Source organism: Aptenodytes patagonicus, chromosome 1 (genome assembly GCF_965638725.1).
Source record: "Aptenodytes patagonicus chromosome 1, bAptPat1.pri.cur, whole genome shotgun sequence".
Taxonomy (NCBI): Eukaryota; Metazoa; Chordata; class Aves; order Sphenisciformes; family Spheniscidae; genus Aptenodytes; species Aptenodytes patagonicus.
The window spans coordinates 127,585,213-127,609,430 of record NC_134949.1 but is presented as its reverse complement, the minus strand read 5'-3'; the positions used below and the strand labels follow the sequence as shown (position 1 = coordinate 127,609,430).

General features: G+C 39.6%; 1 protein-coding gene across 1 annotated transcript in view; it reads left to right on the top strand.

The window, feature by feature from the left end:
- The window catches only part of HSF2BP (heat shock transcription factor 2 binding protein), a 35,593-nt gene that overhangs the window by 3,236 nt on the left and 8,139 nt on the right, over positions 1-24,218 (top strand). The window contains exons 3-7 of the mRNA XM_076328881.1: positions 4,972-5,075; positions 9,213-9,362; positions 13,561-13,699; positions 15,843-15,960; positions 22,919-23,022. Of these exons, the coding sequence (XP_076184996.1) occupies positions 4,972-5,075; positions 9,213-9,362; positions 13,561-13,699; positions 15,843-15,960; positions 22,919-23,022 (615 nt within the window). The remainder of the gene's footprint in view (positions 1-4,971; positions 5,076-9,212; positions 9,363-13,560; positions 13,700-15,842; positions 15,961-22,918; positions 23,023-24,218) is intronic.

Genomic DNA, 24,218 nt, shown 5'->3' with positions numbered 1-24,218 from the left:
AAATGTGGTAAATAGCTGTGGATAAAAAGTTAAATTTAGAGGAAGAAATAATAATGTTGTATTTAGCCTGTCTTGTTTTTTAGCTTGTATGCTTTTATTGCCATAAATATTCATAATAAAAAAAAAAAAAAAAGTTGAAGACTCTCAGTTATAAAGGTCTTTCTACTGCTGTCCCCAAAGTCCAGTTTTTCAGTGTTATGATTCTCTGTGCATTATTTTTTCAACAATTGCACCACTCCCAACATGCCATCAGGACCAAATCTGTGTCCATCCTAGCTCCATCCCTAGCCTGTAGCTTACATGCAGCAGTACAATTCACCTGTTCTCCTAGGAGTTGCTTTTGGCTGAAAAGGCACAGGGCAAGCACTGAGACAGATTATAGAGAGTATCTCTTCTAGAATATCAAGTGGTTAATTGAAAGTTAATTTGCAACAGCTAGCTAAGAAAGAGCAAGATAGAGCCTCAAGGCTTGTCTCCGATATCAAGTAATATATTGGGGCAGAGCTTCCAGCTGCCTCAATGGTCCGCTCTTTGGAAAGATTCTTCCATGCCATCAAATCCTAACAGACATGAGAAGACTGTACCACCTCTCCTGCTGCCAATTGAGACGTCATCCATGTCACAAGAAGTGACATAGGATCTGGAAGTGTTCTCTTTATGCTATTGCAAGGCATCAAGGACTGTTTCCAGTTGCATTAAGTGTTCCAAGATCCTCAACTAGTCAGATCCTTGGTTTACCTACTTTTGTCAGTGCTCAGTCTCAAGATTTCTCTCACTGATCCTTCTTATGCTCTGTGTGCCAGGCATCAAGGAGACACTGTCAGGGCCTTCCAGCAGCAGGTTTGTGGCATCAACATGGGGATTTTAAGACGTTCTTTCAAATGTTCTGCTGGCTGGCCAGCATTCTCTTGGTTCCTTGGAGGAGTACCTGAAGCTGAGTCAGCCTTTGAACTCTTTTGAGTATATCCCCGCAGTGGAGATTTCTCTTGCAGTTAATGAGGTCATATGAATATTCAGGCTCTTGCCATTGTTTGCCCCTACAGCTGGACAAGTCAAGTGGTGATTTTTGCTACTCCAATCTGCTCCTACCTCTGCAGTGTGCAATAAGGCAGACTGAAAGGAGGCTTTGGAGCATACAGTTCACAAAAGGTTGGACATCACAGGGACGCAAGCAGTCTTCAGTCTCAGATTGGTGAGCTCTCTGGTGCTGTTTACTAAATACAGTCTCTTGGTGTTGGCATATGAAGCTTACAGGAGTCCTGGCAGCTACTAGAGATTTTTTTTTCACGTTGTTCTTACAGAAGTCTAATGGGCGATTTGTACATTTCTCTAGACTTCGATCAGGTATTGCAGTTTTCTAAGTATTGTAAACATGGAGTGGTTAGCAGGTTCTCATGCTCCTCAAGAAGTGCAGATTATAGTCAGAGACCTTCAACACCTCTGGCGCATTCAGTTGTGAGACTGATGGACTCTTGAATAGCTTTGAGAAACCTTGAGATCTTTGCATGTTTCACTTGTATATCTAGGTCAATAGGATACCCATTTGCTATGGAGCATCCCATAGGTGGTGTCTGAGATCTGAGCTTGCAACGGTCAATGCAACCAACATGTACTTTTCAGGCTGGTGTCAGGGTCTTCACTAAGGCTTTTGCCAGGGTAATTGTTCGTTTCAAAAAGAAAGGTCCATTTTGTTCTTACTACCCTCCTCAGGAAGAGTGTTTGGCTCCAGGAATCTTAGAAAAATAGCTCCAACAAATTTTCTGTGTTATTATGCATATGTTTAGTGGAACTCAGTCCACTGGGGAAATGTTAAAAATTGCATTTAACATTGATCTAGCATTTGGATCAGTAGAATTGGAATTCCATCACTCGTTGGCATTCATCGTAATTGTACTCAGTTCTCCACCTCCCAGAGCTTTGAGATTAGATCCCCAGTCCAGAAAATCTCCTGATGTGACCTATAGCGTGGATGAGAATGAGTCCACCTCACGCCTGCAATGTGGGCTTCCTCTTCTTTTGTTGTGCCCAATGCCTGTTCTGCTCTTGAGTCTGCTGTCTATCTCAGGAGCAAATGCCACTTCTTCCCAGAGCCTGATTGACCACTGCAGTGGTAAAGTTATGTGTTTCCTGTTTGGATAAGCAAAAAAAATATGAAATTGCACCCTTATACAAGTTGATAGTGAAAGCTGCTTCTTCACTTTGTGGAGGTAGACAGGCTGAGCCTCAAGATTTTAGTGTCAAGAGGGAAGGAACTTTCTTACCAGGGGCTGGGACTTGCAGCCAGTGGAAGAACCTGGCGGGCTTCCCTGTGTGCTGCTCAGGACCATGGTGTGCAGGAGTGAGCAGCACAGCTTCAGTCTTCGGTGTCAGCAAAATGTCTGCTGCTCATTCTGCTGCTGTGTGTCAAGAGGCTGTCAAATGTTGGGACTGGTGCATGCAACCTTGAATTCTCTTCAGAGCAAAGGTGTGCACAGCTGGGAGAGCTGACTGGGTATAACAGGGGGAGTTTCCATGAATGAGGCACAGCTAGAAGTAGGTCTCTTTTCAGTAACTTCCAATATTACCCCCTTTCCCCCCGCCCCCCTGACATAAAACATAGTGATACCTTAGAGGAGGTTGACACATCCTTCTTTTATCTGAAGGACTTAAAAAAAATACAGGTAGCATTAACACTCAGTAGTTAATATTACTCCTCTTCTCCTGGCTCAGTTTAGGTTCCAGGACCTTTGAATACCAAAATTGGTCAAGAGTGTTTCAATATACAATGTACAAATTATATGAATACTAAGAATGAAATGCAACTACTCCAAACAAATTATGTTTATAAAAATACTCCAAGACATTATAAACTATTTAAACATTGTATCAGTGACAAGCAAATTTTACGATTCCCTTAAAAACTTAATCTCTGATGTTATGAGAAATACATTCCATTTTAGAAGCTTTATTTTAGTGAATGGAAATCAAGTTAAAAGTATTATATTTCACGATCATGATGTCTCTTTTAAAAAATTCACTTTGAAGGATATTTTTAACAATTGTTGTGTGTTGTATTTTACTTTAAAAACCACGGTTCTGGATGCTTAGCATTTATATTGAAAAAAGGAAACACATTTAAGTAATTCCAAAAAGTAATGTCCAAACAGCATCTATTGTAATTTTGGTTAGCTTAAAAAACAAGTTACACCCCACTTTGAGCGCCATACCCTTGATCATGAGAGTATGGTCTACAGCTTACCACACTTCAAATACTTCCCCTTACATGTGGTCAATATTTTTTAATGTATTTACCAAAGAGCATATCAAATTCAATCATAAAAAGATAACATCATTAAAAAAACAGTCCTTATTATCCAAAGAGCTTGGATTCTGGCATTTTATTTAGTAATTCTACATTATTTGGAAATAAACTCCTTTCTTTTTAGGTCCTAATTGACAAAATGTTATCATCTCAAATATATACACATTGCTCTGAGTAGCAGGTATAAAAGAAGATAATCTAGCCACAAACAGCTTTTCTACAGAGGTGGAACTATTTCTACTCAGCCCTTGTGTGATTCTAAGCCATCAACACTAACACTTTTTAACAGAAACCAAAGAGGCAAGGCAAGGGTCCACTCCTAGGAAACATGTATGTGCCAGGGCACGCTCTCTGAGCATTCAGTTCTTTTCAACCTGCAATCCAAAGGAAAAGAATGAAGGGGGAATGGATTCATTGAGTTTTTGAGGAATAACTCTGGTCAGTGGCAGGAAACTTTCCTTCCTTCAGTCAAGTAAAGAAAATTCAGTCCCATGCACCAATGGGACTCAAATTATGAGTCTTAAGTACTTGAGTACTTGAGTCTTAAGTACTTGACAGAAAGACATCTTGAGCATGAGTAGGGCATGCTCTGCTTATCAATAGCAGACCAAGAACCTGTTTATCCTTGCCAGGTAAGTACATCCAGTGAAAATCTCTCACTGCAAGGAAACAAGCTCTCCTGAATGAGCAGAATCACTTCCAGCCTTTGAGAGGATGGATCTACCCTGAATCCAGCATCAGCACAGCCAGCAGACACACAAAGATGCCACATCCTTCACTGGCAGGTAATTGTTTTGGTTAGCTTGTTTTTTAAGCTAACCAAAATTACAATAGATGCTGTTTGGACATTACTTTTTGGAATTACTTAAATGTGTTTCCTTTTTTCAATATAAATGCTAAGCATCCAGAACCGTGGTTTTTAAAGTAAAATACAACACACAACAATTGTTAAAAATATCCTTCAAAGTGAATTTTTTAAAAGAGACATCATGATCGTGAAATATAATACTTTTAACTTGATTTCCATTCACTAAAATAAAGCTTCTAAAATGGAATGTATTTCTCATAACATCAGAGATTAAGTTTTTAAGGGAATCGTAAAATTTGCTTGTCACTGATACAATGTTTAAATAGTTTATAATGTCTTGGAGTATTTTTATAAACATAATTTGTTTGGAGTAGTTGCATTTCATTCTTAGTATTCATATAATTTGTACATTGTATATTGAAACACTCTTGACCAATTTTGGTATTCTTTTTCTTAGATTTTCACTATACTCACTGAATTTCAAAGATACCAGACATGAAAAACATCATGAAAACAAACAAACAAAGAAAGTAGAAAATTGAGTAAATTTTTAAAAATCCCTGAGGAGCTGGAGCTCAGTTCCAGAATGATATCTTATCGCACGCAGTATTTAACAGCTAGATGTGATTCTTTCAGTCTTTCCCTGCTTTAAATCAGAAACATGATGTTCATTTAGTTTCTTTTAAGAACTGTTGAAATGTGGCAAATTGCGATATACCAGTTTCGCCACAAGGAGGTGATCTAACATAAGCAAATAGTTAAAGCACCTCATTAAAGTTGCACTTAGTGGATTCTTTTTTCTTTAGTGCAAGCCCGTTGGTCGTAACTTACTGCTTCGTTTATCTGATTTATCCTATCACAGACATGGAGAAAAAGGAGGAGGAAATAGACCAGCTGAAAATGGATTGTGAACACTTCAGAGCCCGTCTGGAAACAGCCCAGGCAGATTGCATGAGGGAGAAGAAGGTAGATTTGCTGTCAGAATATTGGTATCTGTATGCTTGAGTTTTAATAACAGAAGCAGTAATGATCGGGTTTTCATGTTTATGTCACAAAATACATCCTCAGCCTGAAAAACAATCTGGGATTTCTATTCATATAGTCAGGTCATGAGTAAATTACTTACCTGTAAGTTCATAACTGATGTTTTCTTACCCTTGATATTTCTAGAGCAAAAGGATCAATATTATAACTAGACAAAATATAATATGATGCAGTACCAAAAAGTATTCAATGTGTACAAATAGAGGTACCAACTGACAGTCGTTCTCCCACTTAGATACCTAACTCTTGCATAACTGCATAGGTCTCTCTTGCACACTGTGTGAGGTGAGGTTGTGTGGGCTTGCATTACGGGCTTCTTGGCAGGGTTCTTTTTGGTGTATGTAAAGTTAAAAATCAACCATTAGCATTTTGTTTATATTAACATGTTGAAGTAAAACATGGTGTTCGGGAAGATTGTGGTGTAGCTGGCATCAGAAGGTCCTTCACAGAATCAGTTCTTTTGAATTTAATGTAACTATATATAATGTATTTTCAAAGAGGACAATAGAAGGTAGTGTAAGCAATGCAATGTACGAAATGAAACTGGCCTCTCTTTTGGCTTGCTGTAAGCTGTGTACCTCCGTTTAGTTTTAATAGTCTTTCTCAATGCATCTATTGATCCCATTGCCGTATACAGCTGTGAGTCAAAGAACAATTACAGGGCTCCTTTTGCTCTGTCAATATTGTATTTAGTGATTATGAGAGGGGAGATTGTTAACAATGAAGGAATAGCAAAGACTGTGACTTCTCAGGCTGTGGGTCTTCTGTGAAGCCATTGGGGTTCAAATAGGATCATGCAGACTAGTGGCTTAATTTCTGGGAGGTATGAGAATCAGTTGTGATTATTTGCTGCAAAAGTTCATTTCCTTGGAGCTGATAGCTATCTTCAGTAGTCAGCAGAAGCTCGCTTTGTTGGGGTTCTAGAGTTAGCATCTGCCAGCCTTGGGATTGCACGAAGACAGATGAATCTACAGAAATGATTTCATTTTTGAAAAGGAGTAAATGAAGAGTTCAGACATGTATTTTAGGCACATCCGCGTGGACAAGTCATTCTGGAATGAAGTTTGATATGAATGTGAAGTATGATGGAATAGTTGTCTATCTGGATATTCCTTACTTCAAAATAAGTGTCTTCTGAGATAGCTGTTGCAGTTTGGCAATAGGTACACAGTTAGTTTTGCTGTGCCACCCAGGTCTTTAGTTGTATAAGCATTCAGGATAAAATCTCTGTAAGATTTAATGTTGCTGCTTTAGATATTAATGAAATGGGTCCCACCCCTTATTCTTGTTAATGTTGCAAAATGAATGGCAGGTGGTTTACGTTTGTGATTTCTTTTGGATGAAAGTTTCACTTAAAGCATGGATAGTTTACTAAGAGTAGTTGTTCTCTTGGTGTTCCTGATCAAAGCTCTTCTCTTCATATCTTTGCTGTTGTGCAGTATACACCGATTGTCTAAATGGCTTCTGTTATATGCCACAAAGGTGTATTTGTCTGAGTGGATTGTGCTTATGTACATTGTGAAATCCTTTAGCTCTTCAGGATAAAAGAAGATGGTGTATGTATATGTGTGATTTTTGTTCCTGTTAATCACTTTGCATGGTGTTTTTCATTTGGTTGCTGTTCTGCTATAGGCATCCTTGCGTACAGTTTCTGAATTATTTTCTACATATTCATCTTCTGAAGGAAAAGGAAATGATTTACTGAAACAAACATAAAATAAATGCATTTTCTAGTTGAGCAGTGTCCTTTTCTTAGGGGATCATAAATCAACATTTTTCATTGCAAAATTTCTGTGCAGTGCTGTATCACTGGTTAGGGAATTGCTGTGCTTTCTGAACCTGAGCAAAACTTGAAGAGCACATGTTATTCTTGGCTAGTGTCTTCTTTGTCTCTCTCTTCATAGTTATGTACTTAAGCACTGCTGTATTCTTGTGCTTTGACCCTTTCCTGAAGATGGTGGTGTTGCATAGCACAGTGATTGCTTCGTGATGTGAACACTCAGGAGTGTTGCTTCCAGCTAGGTTATTTGCTTTTGCAGGCTCCGTTTATTTTCCTGGCTCTTGAATGTACTATTTTGTTTTCCTTGCTTTGTATCTTTGTTCTGATGTTGCTTTTGATCTATTAAAAATTCTGGCATTTCTTGTACTGGCTTTGCATACTTGTTGGGGGATCTACCTTTAGTATTACAGAGTTTTAGGTCTTATTATTCAGTATTAGCATCCAAATGCAAAATGCGAATAAAATGTATTAAAAGATACATTTTCCTAAGTCAAGGACAGTGCGGAAAAGAAAGACAGGGACTATATAGGGGTTAGACAGGAAGATGCTTGTGGACATTTTGTTGATGCACATGGTGGCAGAAAAGCGGATAGGTCTGGCAGTGAGTTATGTAAAAGATAAAATTTGGCTAACTTGCTTAAAAATGATAAAAGTATTAAGAAATAAGAGACTTTTCCTGGGACTTCTATGCCTAGGGAATCAGCAGCAAGTGTCAGTCTTTTGCGTATATTAACCTATAAGGTGAAAGAGAGTAAATACGCACAGAAATCTGCTTGATAAATTTAATTTGAACTTTACAAATCCTAGGCTGTGTGTTCCATCATCAGCATGATAAAGCAATGCAAATCAGGCTGTCAGGTGTGATACAGGAGGCTAGGTAGGTAATTGATGACACAGTACAAGCAGCTTTGTACTGGTTGATAGCATGTTACGTAAATTTTCAGATGACTTGTTTCTATTCTTTCCAAACCCTCAACACAAAACATGGAGGTGAACCCCAAAAATGACAAGATAATTATTATAAAATCTTGATGGGAATACATGGTTGAAAGTGTTGTTCTGTTTACTTGCTTTCAGAATTGACATAGAAAAGATTCCTTCTCATTTCCCCATACTTCATCCTGATAGCTAAAAACACAGGGGAGGCTGGGCTGAGGAGGGTGCTTTTTGCAGTGATTCTGAAAATCCCATGCCCACAAAATGGGCAGGGCAAGATCCTTCTGTTCTTTTGACATCGTCTGATCTGTGATTCTCTCTCTCTCTCTCTCTCTCTCTCTCTCTCTCTCAATACTTGAGTTAGCATCATTTTTCTTGACTGGCCTTCATCTTTCCCTGCAGCACTGTCTAATACCACCCCACTCAGAGTTAGCAGACAGCCGACACCCACCCTCAGAGGCCACAGACTGCGGTATCCCTGCCTCGATCTCACTGTCCGCACTAGCTCTAAGCTGAGAAGTGCAGCAGCTTCGCTACCCCTGTGGTAGTTGGTAGGAAGCCAGTGAGACCTAGAATCATACCTAATCTCATGATATTCTTCTGGCCAACTTCCCATGTGATTGGAAAAAAGTACTGCCAAATTGAAATTGTGTCCTGGTTGTGTGGGATTGCTCTGTTCTCTCTTTATGCTTTGTGGCAAGGACCACTGAGCAGCTCGCTTAAGTGATGGATGCACAGTGGTGCCTGGGCTTTCTTTGTACGAAAGGCCCTCCCAACTTCAAACCTTAGGTATGTTTTTTTCAGGGACTCTGTCTTACTTTGCCACTGCGTATCAGGAAATATGCCAATAGAAAAAAGTTGGAAGAGACAACAGTATTTATCCTAGATATCCAGCAACTCTACCACGTTGGCTAAGGCAGAAGTCTGTTTTGAAAAACAAAGCAACCCTCCCTTCCTATAAGATGTTTCCAGTATCTTTTGTAAGGTGTCTGGAAAGGCTGACCTCTGATGCTGAAATCCCTTCTCTCTCAAAGACATGTGGCTGTTTGCTTAGGAGGAGTAGACTCTCCTATCAGACTTCTCTAGGTGCCACTCAGTCTCGGTGGGTCACTTGGTCTGACCTTGTGGACAGGCTTCTGGTTACTGTCAGCCTCCACGATGTACTTACTACTTAGATACAGCTCAGAAGACAAGGTATGTATCTGCAACTGCTGTGAGTTTGCCACCCCGCTTCCCCCCCGTTTCATATATGGCCATGATGTTGTTTCTTGTTCTGTCCCTTAGCCTAGAAACTTATTTTGGCTGATATGAATTGCAACCAAAATTTCCTTACGCTATTTCAGGAGAAACTAGACCTCCGCCAGCAGCTGAACGAGGCCAAGCAACAGCTCCTGCAGCAAGCAGAGTATTGCACAGAAATGGGTGCAGCGGTGTGCACACTGTTGTGGGGCGTATCTAGCAGTGAGGAAGCTGTTAAAACCATTTTAGGAGGAGTAAGTATGGCAGGTGAATGCTTATCGGTGGTAATGCTGTTAGGCCTTTAAAATAAGGACATTGCTCTGTAACACGCTTTAGTATAAGGATATATTTCAGAAACTAATTGGACAGCAAAAATGTTTACAGAGTTGTATATTCTTTGGGAACCATCCATTCTCATTTAAGAAGTGTTGGAACTATAAAGTGTTACGAAGCAGGCTGGGAATAAATGCAGTAATTAATTCTTATGTTACCAAACAAGAATTATCTATTTTCCACCACACGCAGTAAAACCGGCAGCAAGGCTACAGCTAGCAATATGTAAATATCTTTGCAAGCTAACAGAAGAAGAAAATAATTCTTGGGCACATGCAGCAGTTCCCATGCCTGTAGAGAGCTTGAGGAGCTATTTCCATGGAAGGAAGATGGATCCATCGATTCTCAACTTCTTTAAATCTTTGTGCTGCCTTAATACTTTCATGACTCTTGGAAATTTAGACAGCCTAGCTGCTAGTGAATCTTATTAAATCTTCAGTGTTAAACATGGACAGGTAGCTTATTTGAAAAAAACAAAACAACAACAGTTAAAGACAATAGTAATATTACAACTAACACAGTTTCACTGCCAAGTGCAGCTGATGGGATTAGGAGGGATCAGAGGAACAGGCCTGATAAAAATATGATTTTCAGTCTTGTCACAGCCAACATGAGAAGGAATTGTATTTAATCTGAGTGAACTGATGCCACAGTTTCTTCTGGCTTGATTTTTCAGCAGCATGATGAACAGCTGAGTGAATAGGATTAGTTCATTATAGTAAGTGGTAAACTAGTGTGTTTGTAAAAGATTTTCCAGTTTGGGTGCATCAAAATACAATTATAACTTTGTATTGGATATTAGAAAGCTGTACAGTGATACCTTTTGGTGATAACTTCTGATGATTCAAGATCCAAGCAGCAGCAGTTATGAAGGGAAAAAAGTCTGTAAAAACACTGTATAAAGCAGGTAAAATTAAAAAAAAAAAAAGGCAGGTGGGTACTACAGAGCCCCCACACAGCAGCAAAAACAGTATAAAATTACATTCTGTATTTTCAGAACAGTTTATAACTGTAAGAGTCGACAGTATTTAGTGACTAGCCCTTGTTATTTGACTTGTGAAACAGTATTGAAATGGTACGTTTCCCGCAAACAAAACGCTAGCAGGGATGAAAATGACTGTATTTCTACAAGAGGAGAGTAAAATTAGTAGAAGCCTTCAACAGAAAGCAGTCTTAAGTATCAAAATTAAGTAGAATTAGGTAAAAACAAAACTGTTACCTGATGATTTGTATAAGGGTAGAAAGCCCAACTGTGAAGATGCAATACTTTTGTTTCTAGGTTTGTTTGAAATGCAAAATACTTCTACTATAGTCATTCCCAGCAATCATTAGAGCACATTGAACTGCTCTAATTCCGGTGAAGATCATAGCAACGTTTTTGGGCATCATTTTCTTGTGATGGTGTACATAACACGGTAATAAATGTGCGTAGGTTTGCAACAAGACTACTAGGAAAAACGTAAATGGATTGTATGGCATTGCATCAACCACAGATTACAACTGGCAGTGAGTCAGGTTATTAAAAGATGATGGAGATTTGTCATACAAAGTTTTTGGTTTGGGTTATTTTTGGACAAGTTGTACAGCTTATAGCATCTTCCCCCCTCGCCTGAGAAGGTGCTATGAACTACAGAAATGTATTAGAACGTCAAGAGTGCTTTGAAACTGTTGCTCATATTTAAGCATGTGGGGAGGGTGGCATCAATTCAAAACCATTTCATGCTTTAGGGAACAATGCTCAAGCTTTTTTCAGTCTTTGCACAGATACGGAAGTAGGTATTTAATACAGTTTTATACTGCAGATTGACTGAAATGATGTTTGGAACCAGTATACCATTTGTGTCCATATGAGTTGGGAAAGTCAAAACTTGAGCAGTAAATTTGAAATGTAACACAAGTAGTTTTCAAGGCAGCGGGGGAGAGATGCCTGCTGTTTCTGCCCATGCATAACGTTTCTAGAGAGAACTGGAAGAAACATCCAGAGAAGCGGCATGAGAAAGAGTTTTCAAGGATGCCTACCTGCATGTGCCAAAAAAGAAGTAAATTAATTCCCATGAGATTGTTTTAGATGTCTTTCAAAAAACTTCAACCAGATATCCATGACAGGGCTCTCGCATGGAAATGCAAACTGAAGGTTTGATTTCAGAACAACGTCAAGGCTTGCTTCAACTTGAGAAATTTTGGATCCTACAAGGTGGTCTGCTACTTCAGTTATCTGCTCTGGTGACAAACGGCTTTATATTTTGTGGCAGCAATTTTGCACATTAACTGATGTTTTCACGCAGGAGTTACTTGGACAGCAAAGGGTTCGTTGCACCATCTGAGCTCAAGCACCTTAATGGCTGCTCTCAGAATGGTCTTTATCTCAGTGTCTGTGGGTGAGACATTCTTCAGTCCCATGAAAGTACTGTCAAGCCTATAAGAGACTGCGCAGAGTATGTAATGTTTGCTATTTATAAACCTGATTGGTCTCTGCAGCAGCTCCTCAGACCTCACCGCTAGTTAATTAATGGCTATTTGGAAAGAAGGTTCAGCAGAGAGGACACCAGCGGCGCCTCAAGAGACTGGCAAATAGAAGATTTTGCTTGTTTTCTGTGCAACTACTTGGTTTTCTTAGTACTCTATTATGTTCTCATGTGAATACATATTTTCGTGATAGCTTATACTAGTCTGCTATAGTAGGCTCTCTTCATTTTTCTCTCATGCCCTCTGCTTCTTGAACTATAGTCACTGCTTATATTAAAATTGCCATCTTTGAGGTGTGGTGTCCATATAAGTATAATGAGTACACCCAGCACATGCAGAAATGCACTTTTTTTCATTCTCTTTCCCCATGATCCCTTCATTCCTGTTATTCTGGGACCACAGTATCATTTGTGAAGATACCGAGTATTGGCTGACCCTGCTTTTTATGCCCCGTTGCTGGAGTCACCCCACAAGAACTGTACATCTTTGATGTGGTGAATGTGCAGTAGTGGAGGAATAAATAAATGCTACCATTAGCTTTGCACATATTGTGAAACCAGTAGTTTTGATAAAATACTAAAATTTTCAGTCACTTTGCAAAATGAATAAAAGTTCAGGCATTTCTTGGGCTGTCCCATTGGGTCGCTGCCGGGAATGATTAAAAGTTTCAGCTGCTTCATGAAACAACTGGCAAAACTGTTAAAGACACCTGGACACCTGGCATTATCGGTGCTCTGCTGTGCTATTTTTATTACGAAAACCAGCATCCTGTGTGTGAAATAGTGTTCCAGCAATGTTTTACAGGTCAGAATTATTAATAAACAGAAGCAGTTCTCTCCGTCCTTCTTTGTGGGCTCTGTCTGCACCTCTGACCAGGCTCTTTGACCTGCCCTGAGCTTTCTACCAGGTGGCTGCTTCCTCAGCCAAGATACCCCAAAATGGAGCAGTATTCCAGCTGAGGGGAGAAGACCATGTACCATAATTACGGGCTGTACTCCTGTTTGTACGCTCTGGTGTGATGATTGTCTTTCTCACGTGATGTTGCTGACTTAAATTCAGTGTGTGACCCAGGAGACACCTCCGTTTCCTTTTGTAAAGAACTTCTACCTAGCCTGTTGTTCTCTATCCTGTATTGAGCAATTAATGAATCCTGTTAGGATCCAGTCGAATTCTGCTTTTTTTTCTGGGTATTTCATTGGTTTTCTTAGGAAATTCATGTCAAGTCACTACGTCAGGCTGCTCTCCAGTCTTCAGCTGGATAAGGTTTTGATAAAAGCTGCTGTAGTAGCCCAGGTAAGTGTGAAACACCTGGTGCAGCTATTGCAAAGCAAAGTCATAATATCCTCACTTCTGAAAATAAGCTTTAATTCTGCTGTTTGATATATATTATTGTGGGTTTAGGAGGTAAATATGCAATGGGTTAGTTTTATAAATAAATAGCATTGAGTAGTTTCCCATTTTCTTCTGAGGTAATGGTTTCAAATATTAAGGGATCAAACATGTCGGTGCATACCCTGCTATTTTCTGTTGTTTTTTGAAGTAACTGGATGTTTTAGTAATTTTGAAGATTTTTGAAGTCCAGTTTTACTGTAGCATCTAATAATCATAGTTGCTGTAGCGTGTATAATCTTTTTTTCTCCTCCGCGCTTGCAGAGTAAAGCAGTAAAGTTTTTCACAATCACTGCACAGACCATGGAGAGCTTTGTGAAGTCATTAAGTGAAGACATGAAACAGCAGGATTTGGATTCTGATGAAAATCAGTTTGTATTAGCTTTGGCAGGGATTGTTACAAGTAAGTTAATGTTATCTCTCAGAATAGCATTCCACGTGTCCTGGGAATTTCTATATTGCCTTATACGTGCTGCAGTAAATACAGCTTTTCAAAGTCAGGTATTTAGTCAATGTTGATATCTTGGGTGACTTCCTAGTCTTTTAAAGTTCTTGCAGATTTTGTCATTGACACTTCTGTGAGGCATTGTACTGTCTGTCACACAGTTAAGGATTAGACGGGTAAGAGCCATTGAGTTTTGAAATTCCTTACACTTCTGTTCAATCTGGAGTAAAACAAGGACCATTCTGCTAGTCTTGTATGCTCACCTTAGTTTGTAAATGTCAAGCAATTTACTTTCTGAATCACCAATAATGCTAACATCTTCAAGATGTATGAATTGCAGATGATGTGAGTAGATCAGCCCCATCTTAAGGTATGTGCTCAGCATTTTGAAACTGCTTAAGAATTCCTTTGCTGCCAGATGGACCCCACCTTCACTGTCCTGAGTCCATAGTGCTAAGAGAAGTAAAAGGTAATAAAGCTGACTTCCATACTAAACGTTTCTTTTTAGGGTCAGAAAATAAGTAGAAAGCCATAGATCTATCTTAGTATGGCTGCCCTTGGCTTGGAAGGCTGTGAGAAATGGGGTTGATACATCATCTGCATTTTTGTGAATCTGTGCAACTGTCAAAATGATACTAATGACATGATGCAAGATAGATGAAACAGTGGGTATTTATACAAATAAGTGACTCTTGCATTAACAGCTTTTTTGAATGTGTGATTTTAGGTGTTGTGGTGCCATTAAAGATTGTAGTGAAAAACAATGTGATGCATTATGCCACTGTACCAAGGTGGAATCCAGTTCTCTCCAATTGCTTCATTGAAAAAAGCCAAAAAAAGCATAGCAAAAGTAAAGTCTGAACAAAGAAAACGTTTAAAGGCTGGGGGGGGGCAGGGCAGGGCAGGGAGGTATTGGGGTTCTGCCTGAGGAGGAATCAGGATAGTGGAACAAAATCTTGCTTCACTGAAGCCGATTATAAATTTTGCCAGTGAATTTGATATTACCAAGATTTGTCTCTTTGTCTCTGTAATTTGGGAAAGGAGGTTGCCGAAACTCAAATGTGATAAAGGATACAATCAGGTGAACGATGTAGAAGGTACCAGTTTAATCATCCTAGTTACACTGTAAAGTAGTATTACACTAGAAGGTGGTATTAAAAGAACACTGAGGAGGTGGTCATGAAGTGCCAAGTATTCAGAAGTTAGAAAACACCAGAACAGAAGTTCTTAGTGCAGTCTTAACTCCGCCCAGTGCGCACAAACATTGCGATAAGAGTAATTATATGCTGTGTCCATAGTACCTCTGCTTATTCTGAGGTTAAAAAAGGCATTGTGATGTACGTGCGTAGGAGAGAGAACCTGAGGCTGCATGAAAGTGGAAGAACTGTATCATGCAGCAGATCCCCAAAGTTGCCTTGAATGGGAGGCCAGGGAACCAGGTTCTGTCACTAGTTAAGTACGACAAACTTCACAAGTTTGGAGGAGGCTTGGCCAGTTGCACAGTACAAAGAAGCTCGGGTTGCTGGAAGATACCTCTTGCACCTAAGGATGCCCTAAAGTATGGGGCAGGTGTAAGAGAAAATACTGAAGGAAAGTCTGCTTTGGAGCAGTAGTCTTTGGAAATATTTTTGCCTTTTGGTTTGTGCACGAATAATGCAGCACTTGCAGAGAGGTAGGAAAAGAGCTTTTGAGTAGACGTCCACGAGAGTTTTCGTTGTGTAACGTGCCAGGTATATTGGATTGAGCGATTGTAAAACAATCTGCAATCTCGTTTCTTTAAAGCGGGACCTATAATGGTCAGCTTTGCTTCCGTCCCACATTTGCGGATGAATGCAACCTTTTGTTTCATAATTCACTGTGTTACTATTAGGATACTGGCCACTCAATAAATATTTTAATTACCAAAGTAGAATTATGAAGGAGTTTGACCAGTATAATTTGCTGCTTCAGTATTTGCTATGTAGATTAATATAGTTTGAAGTCTGTGTAGATACCGTAGTTCATTCTTCACAGCTGACATATCTTTTAGTGGTTCTGATAATTAGCATAAACTTTTGTTTGAAACATTATTTTTATGGTGATGTTTTGTGTTCTCTCACAGATGTGGCTGCACTGGCATGTGGCCGTGAGTTCTTGGTTAGTTCAAGTCGTGAATTACTGGACACAATGATGCACCTCCTAGGAGACATGAAGCCGGGACTCTGTACCAAATTTAAAGTGTACGATGACTTTTTTTTTTTCCTTTCAAATGAAATGCATTATCTTGCAGTGTAGGTCACAGTGATGACAGTAGTTTTCCCACTGTCCTGTTATTTCCTTTCCCAGAGAGGAAACATAATTTTTGGAAACAGTAGCATTCCTTGCAGATATACCAGGCTTGGCTACAAGGCTAGCTTCATCCAGGTTTTGTGTCTCTTCGGAAGACTTTTAAGCACCATAATATTGTAGAGATGAGCAGGGATGCACTCTTCTACCTTAAGAGGGGCTTGTCAGTTGAGAGTCAGATAAGGAAGGTGTGAGGTCCAGTTTTAAAACAGAGAGGATGTGGGAAACGTGGACTCATTTATTCCCTTCCAATAATTTTCCCTTCGTATTCCAATACGAAGACTGTAAAATGCTACATCTGCTTAGTGAAGAAAGTGAGTTACGTATCTGCCAAGAGCAAAAATTAAATTAGTGTATGCTACTTAGTAGCCAGAAGCACCATGCACTTATGTCTGTAAAAGGTAATGCCTATAAAGGGACCTTGTGATACAGCTTTGTAAAGAAAAGGCCATGTTACACAGTTCAGATGCTGGAAAAGTTGTACTTTCCAGCTCATGGAGAAATTAAATAAACTATTGTCTTTGGCTTTTTCTCAGAGCTGTTACAAGCTGAGGATATATGGCCTTGACCGAGCAAATTACCGTGCCTTAACGAGTACTTGCTTATCCACTAAGATGTGGGCACTTGCCGCGTACATCTGGTTAATTTGTTCATGAAGATGGCTTAAGCCAGTGTGGTAGTTTTTTTCATAAATGGGACGCACACATACGCACAAAGAATTCATACCCAAGCCAGCTGTCACAGCTCAGCTGACAAGCAGCAACCCTGTCAGCCACAGTAACTTGACTGCGTCCGTGCATGCATTTAGGCAGGTTGTATATGATAGGCATTGAAATCAGGCTGGGTCTTAACTTTGGATAGGTTTTATCTTGCCTAACCTCAGCTATCAGAAAGCTAGATGTCAAGTATCTGCTAACTGTCTGGGCTCCTTCCCACAGTCAGTAGAAGGAGATGCTGCTGTCAGACGATCGCTCATTCAGCCCCTGTTAGGGGGAGCAAGTCGCCCTCTGTGAAGGTGCTTGCCTTTCCCCAGTCTGCGAGGGGAAGTAGCGAGGGGGAAGCTGAATAGCCTGTGCTGTAGGTAGTGGTTAGATACTTTGATATCAGTCTTCTACTGTGTTTCCCAAGTGTTGGGCTTGAAGGTCAGCACTCAAAACAGGGTAGTTAACTCTTGCAACAGTGGGTGTTTTTTTTTTTTTGTAAAGCCCCAACTGAAAAATTTGTATGAGAATCTCAACTTTAAGAAAGAAAAGGTAATTTGTGCCTTCATGTATATAACAAAAAAAAAAACCATGAAAAGAGGACCTATATTGTTTCAAACTCTGTACAGAAAAAAAAAAAAAACAACAAGAGAGGACTTTATTTTGAGAGGAGGAGGGAGAGGAAAGTGTTCCTAAACACACACAAACACACGCTCTGAATTCCAAGCGAATGTGTGTCTATGGGTCCAGATAAGTTATTTTTGATCATTTCAGATTGTATTAATGTAATTGGACAATGTGCTTGGATTTGAGGGCCTTCTTTTTGAATTGATATTTTGGGTGGTTTTTTTAACTATATTTCAAAACCTGCCTGCTTTGCAGAAGAATTACACATGGTGATATAAACTTGGCTGCCATACAGCAATACTGGTAAAGTATACATAAAACAATCCCATGAAGTGGCTAGGGATTCAACAGGGGCCAGCCTCTTAGGCTAACAAATTGAGTGAAGCTTAAAAAAGAGGTTGCACAAGGTCTTTGATAAGTGAGAAACATTAAGCATATGTTACAATAGCTTGAATTCAGTGCAGTGATAATGTTTTCTGATGCTCCACAGAACCAACAATTTTTTTTCTTACTCTGAACTTGCCATTTGATAAAAAAAATTCTGTATTATGACATTAGAGCAAATGCCAGAAAGGAGATTTCTTCATGGCCTTGTCATGGATCAAGGGATCCTAATTTGCTTAAATGTTTTGGTGCAAAATGTTTCCTCTGTGTTTGTCTTTCATGTCTGTGGTCAGGTTCCTTTTTGTCCACAAGCTCCCTACGTGTCTTGTCACTGTTCAGTTCTTAAAACCCATTACTAGCACTAGATCTCTTTCCTGTCCTTTTTGGGTATTTTACACTCTCCCAGCCCAGCAAAGAAAGGTTTTGGGGGTTGGTTGGTTGGTTTGTTTTTAAATTGTTCTCTGCATGTAAGGTTTTTTAGCTGCTTGTTAATCTTAAATAATCAACATTTTCATAAGCAGATGTGTCAGAAGAACTCCCTTTTCTCCCTACCGTAAAATGAAAGACAATTGTGAGATAAGGATATGATAATTAACATAAATTGTAGTGAAATTTCAAAGTTATGTATAGATGGATTCTGGAGTCATCATAAATAACGTTTACACACACACAGTTATATACATACATACAGACAGACACATTTTTTTAAAACTATACCTCATGGATGAAAATGTCTGTGCATTATTTTGGAAATGCAATGTTTTTTTCTCAAAACATCACCATGGTATTACATGGAAGGACGTCATCAACTTAAAATTTAATCAGTTAAACAAAAAATTTGGCTTATTATTTTCAAGGATATGTTTGTCCTTTGCTCAGTTTTGAGATTTTACAATTCCTTTCTAGCTTTAATTTTCAAAAATATTTTTCTTTACTGTGTGACAAATCAGGGGAAACTGTGAGTCTAATTCTACACACAGCAGTATCAAACAAAGTAAGCTGATAAAGAGAGGAGTTTTCTTTCCTCTTCTAGTTCTAGCAATCCTGTGTTTTACTTGTACTGGTATATAAATAAAAAATTTAGAGGGAAAAGCTGTCATTTATTCCAGCGCTGCTACAATATCCATTGTAGTCCACGAGTATGTAATAAATATATCCAAGGCATCTACATGAGTGCTGGGACTGAAATCTCACGGGTGTCTTTGCCTTTCTGAAATAGCAGTGGTGTGAAAGACTTCAGGTTTTCTTCTCATTGGTATAGGGTTTGTTCAACATTTGTAATTGTTAGGCCATCAATAAACATTTACACAATTGTTCATAGCTATAATTAAATTGTAAGGAATATTCAACTTTGCTTATGTAGCAGTTGAAAGTAGCCAGTAAAAATATGTACTTTAGTACATATTAGTACATTTTATGTACTAATGTCATGTATTAAGCAGATGAGAAGGGCCTTTAGCTGTGCTTTTAGTTCTAGATTTTAAAGAAAGCATTGACAGATACAGTAGTACAAGATGTTAATTAAATTTGGCTTGCCTAAATAGGAAGACTATGAAGTGCATAATTAAAAAGCCCTCCACATTAAAAAACTGCCAGAAAGTATTGTTTATCCAGTAATTATGTGTGTCAGGTTTGCTTCAATAAGCACTTTTGCAATAATCATCGCCAAAAATACTTATTAGAATGTGCAAGTACTGGAGGTGAAGGTAGTATAAAGGGCCTGGAAATGCTTCTATGTTGTGCTCAGGTAAGCGTGTTTAATTAGTAATAATATGCTACTACATTGGGTTGTGGGGTGGGTTATGTCTTCTTCTGACACTCCAAAACCACAGCACTTGCGTGGATCACCACCACCAGTCCCTTTTGTCTGCACAAAGCAAACAAGTTAAATAAAAACACAAACGTAGCAGTATCTTTTTACGTCACTTTATTTCTAACTGCAAATGTCAAACAGATTAAGGATGAAAGACATTGTCAAGAAATGTTAACACTTTCCATTATAAGACACTGTTTTATTGATAATTTTCATTCTGGCTGATTATAGGTAATTACGGCTGTGCTCCTTTGTCAGGGCTTGGGTTCTGGAAGCCAAGTAAGAGCTGCAGAGGCTGTATGAAAAGAAGCGTATGGGCTTTACAAGCCGCAATTTCAGTTCCACAGCACCCCTCCCTGCTTGTCAGTGGCCACTGATGCAGTAGATTTAATAATCTACTATTTCTTCTTCCTACCGCTTAAGAGCCTAGGTGATCAAACTCACCGTGGTGCAGCACATAATATAAATTATGCCTCTTACAGCTCGGTTTAGCCTGCAATGGGTTACTTTCTTTCCCGCTTTCTGAAGGTATGCACGGAGGGTGTCCGAAAGTCTGCTAGTGGCATAGTAGTTTAAGCCATGAGAACTCGTTGGAGAATAGGATGTGAGGTGTGAAGTCCATTCGGAATAACATTATTTCCCTTTTGTTTGGAGATGGTGGCAGTGCAGTGACAGGCGGATTTATCGCAGTCATGAGAGATAGCAGCAGCCAAGCTGGCCCCAGAACGGAGGAGAACATTCCAGCCTGTTCTTGTTTCTCTGCAATTGTTTTGTATGCAACCCGGCACCCAGCTGTGAGTGGGTATGGTGACATGTTCCATAAATGTTAGAGGAGCACTGCTCATTCATCTTCCCTTTTCATTGTCCAGAAGATTAACTTGCGTGTTACCATCTTTGAAAAGAAATAAAATAAAAAGTAATAGCATCCATCATAGCACATCATAAAGTGCACTAATGCCCTGTCCCCGCAGCTACTCCACAGCTGTAAAGATGATCTGCATAAAAGGCAGGGGTGAAGGAATTTGTAAGACAACTTCTGACTCCAGAGTACGGCTCTTTTTTCAGGAACGTCAGGGGCCTCTTGGCTCGAAGTTCATAGCGCAGCAGTGATCTGATTCTGAAAGAGGCTGAGCATTAGTTTGTCTTGTTAATGTCAGTGGGGATTTTTTTTCTGGATGCTTTCTGCTTTTTAGTATCAGGTCCCATTCCTATTGGAAGTTAGAGGGAAATTGAAATAATTTGCATTAAGCCCACTGAGACTCTGCTTAGTTAAAAATAAGGTTTTATCCACCAAAACCATAAAAAACTTCTGTCAGCAATGTGGAAGATGGCGTAACAACGTGAACATTGAATGTTTGAAAGCAGAACTTAGTTCAGCGGAAACTGCAGGAGAAGATTTAATCCCAATGAAATGCTCTGCATTGAGTATTAGCGATTGTTCTGGATAGCTTTGGAAAGGGAGACTGATTTTGAGCCCCAAGTTATCATACTTGTCTGACAGTCGAAGGCAGCTAAAAGTAAATTTTGACCCAGGCACTTTTTCCGCATAAAGAGGCAAAGCTGCCATTTCTGTATGCAGCTTCCTGTACCTTACAACATTACCTCAGCTCTGTTGTGGCTAAGGCTGAGGGGGTACGGATAGCCAAACCCCTTTCCCTGATGGGTTTCAGATTTTGCAGGTTACTGACCATACTGAAGCTTTTCATGTTTGCAGTAACTTCAGCGTGAGCCACCGTGGGAGAAGCCGGTGGGATTGGCAGGCTAGGGCAGTCCTTTTAAAATGCAGAGCCTTCTCCAGCCTACCTGGTTTTCTCTCCGTAGAAAACTTGAGACGTTGGTTTAATTTATAACCTGTGATGTATGCAACCCCAAAATGACTAATGAACTTCCTGTTTTAGGAGGCTGATAAATTAGAAAATCCTGGGTTTGGAAGCTTTTGAAAATGTGGCTGAAATTAACACATACTTACTATGTGTGGTTTTATTTTGTTGTTTACACGCTGATGTGCAAGGGACAGTCTTGGTTTCGGTTTGTCAGAGATGTCATCTTAGTTTTTTTTCAATGCTGAATTAAGGAAATGTTTTCTAGCTGCCGGGCCATAGATCTTCTCTGTTACCTGGAAGACAGGATATGGGCTCTGTTCTCTTTCGACATCAATGACCATAATAAAAGACCAAAAGAAATCACCTTCTGAAGAAAGAAGAAAAAAAAAAAAGGCTTTGAGTGGGCCCAAATGTTATTTGGCAACCATTTTGAAGAGGTGCGGGCGAGAGTACTGTTTGGCCTGTGTAATCCTGGTGTTGATCTACACTAAGACAAGAACACAGTTTACAGCCAAATGGAATTCCAGTGTTATTGACTTTAAAAAAAAAAAAATTTCCACTTGTACATTGAACGTAATCAATCTGGATTCCTGAAGGCAGAGTAAATAGGAAAGTCCATGATGACATTTTAAGAGACAAGCAGTCGGGTTTTTTCACAGCAGGGTCTCACTCGATGGCCCAGATGGCATGGGAAGGGCTGGAGAGCAGGCAGAGCAAGCCAGTTCTCTGCCTTGCACCCACAGCAGAAGGGACGAGTCTACCTTAGGAGGGAGTGTGCTGAGCTGAGCTGGGACTACTAATCCCTTCCTTTTCCCTCCTTCAGGCCCTTCCCCTTCTTCCAAATGCTTCTAAGCATAGTAACTTCCCCTGCCAGTGGAGAGAGACTACGCTGGTGTTTGCTGTATGCTGGCTATGTCTTGCATCTGTTCCCGTTTACAGGAGGAACAGGAGGATATGTGAAAGAGGATGGCATAAGCAATGTGTCTGTGTTTCAGCTGTCTGGAGGGTCAGTGTACAGAAAGGCCAGTGTTGCGCAACCGATGGAGCAGAGACTTCTTTTGACGTTTCTAGTACTCAGTATACAGTCTTGCCTTCTGTGTTTCCTAGCAGCCCTTTCATTTGTCAAGGCAAACAGCTTATTTGAGATGATCATCTGCCCAGTGGGGATCGTCACCACGAAAGCTCTATCGTATAGCTTGTGTGGTCGCATAAAGCCAAGTCCTGTTTTTGCACATCTCAAGTAATGAATCTCATGGAGTTTGATGAGACTTTCTTACTCTTACATGGAATGTTTTTCCATGTGTTTGAAATAGGTGATTTAACAGTAGAAACAAGGTTTTGCACAACATTGCTTATATATTATTTGAGACTTGTCTCTTTTATCAAAATATAAATTACTAGAATAGGCTTCTGCATCGGTACGTGCTTGGCACAAATAGCAAAAGATGCTAAAACATGCAAAGAAATCAAAGGCCATCACATCTTTTTTTTCTTTCAATTCTAGGCTAATGCTAATGTCACTTTACAATGTGAGTATCAACTTGAAAGGCTTGAAGTACATCAGTGAAAGCCCAGGTTTTATTCCTTTGCTTTGGTGGCTATTGAATGGTAAGTTGCTCTAAGAACCTTGTAAATTGTGACTTTGGGGATTGTAGATTGGCAATAGGTGTTGCAAATAACAAAACAGAAATTTATATCTGTAACCTGATTACGTATAGCTTTTGTCAGATTAAAAGTAAACAAAATGGGCAGATAGCTAGAGGGAGAAGATGTGCATTTCCCACAACATTTTTGGCACTGTATGTAATATTCCATTAATACAAAATTTATGGATGGTAGAATTAAAAATAGGGAATGGAGAAATTTCATGAAGTGGATTAAAAAAAGCAACCTGTATTTTCACGTACCAACTTTAAAATAAACCCTGAGGGGAAACCGTATCAGTTCACTACCATTTAACAAAAGAAAATGTAACTGTGTTCTGACACATTTTGGGGAAAGAAGCCAACCTCTGTAACTACACTCACCTGTGACAAAAGTGACCCTTTCTACAGCTGAAGAGAGGTCTTGTGCTCTAATAGGATTTGGGCTTGCAGGACTTGAGTACTATTCCCAGCTTTGCCTTTGGCCAGTGCAGGACTTCAAGGACATCTGTTGCCACTGTCACGTACATGAGTGACATCAAGGCTCTGCTCTTTCGGAGGCTTCAAATCCCTGCGTAGGAGCCAGCAGAGATTGACGTTGCCAGTGTGCGTTGGACTTGGCTGGCAGCTGTGTGCATAGCTTGTAAGGGACAGTGAGGACAGCAGTTAAGGACAGAGCCATGACACTGTCCTGCCTATGTACTGCTCCTAGAGTTGCTCTGTCTTGGCTTTCTCAAGTTTTTGTGGCTTGTCTGTGGGAAGATTTTGGTGTGCAGTTCATAGGACTGGGGAGGTTAGTCATCCTGGCACTCTGTGCTGCTATGCAAAACCCTGCTAAAATACAACTAGTAAATACTAACAGCAGCTGAAGTGAGAGAGGTTGCGTCTGCTTTTTCAAGGAATTAATTTGATATTGAAGTTTTGGAAAAGGTTTGATTTGGGCTGGTAAACTGGAACCTACTTGTATTGCTCACAGTTCCCTCAACTATTTTACAGAAAATGTAGGTACTCGTGCTTTTCACCAAATAATTTCCTGCTTTGCAATGCCATAGGCTCTCTCTTCTGAGATCTCAGAAAATTAAGTAATCCTTGTAAGACTGTTGGAAAACATCAGTTTTATAGGTTTTTTTTAATACAGTTTGAGAAAAATTGTATTCTCAG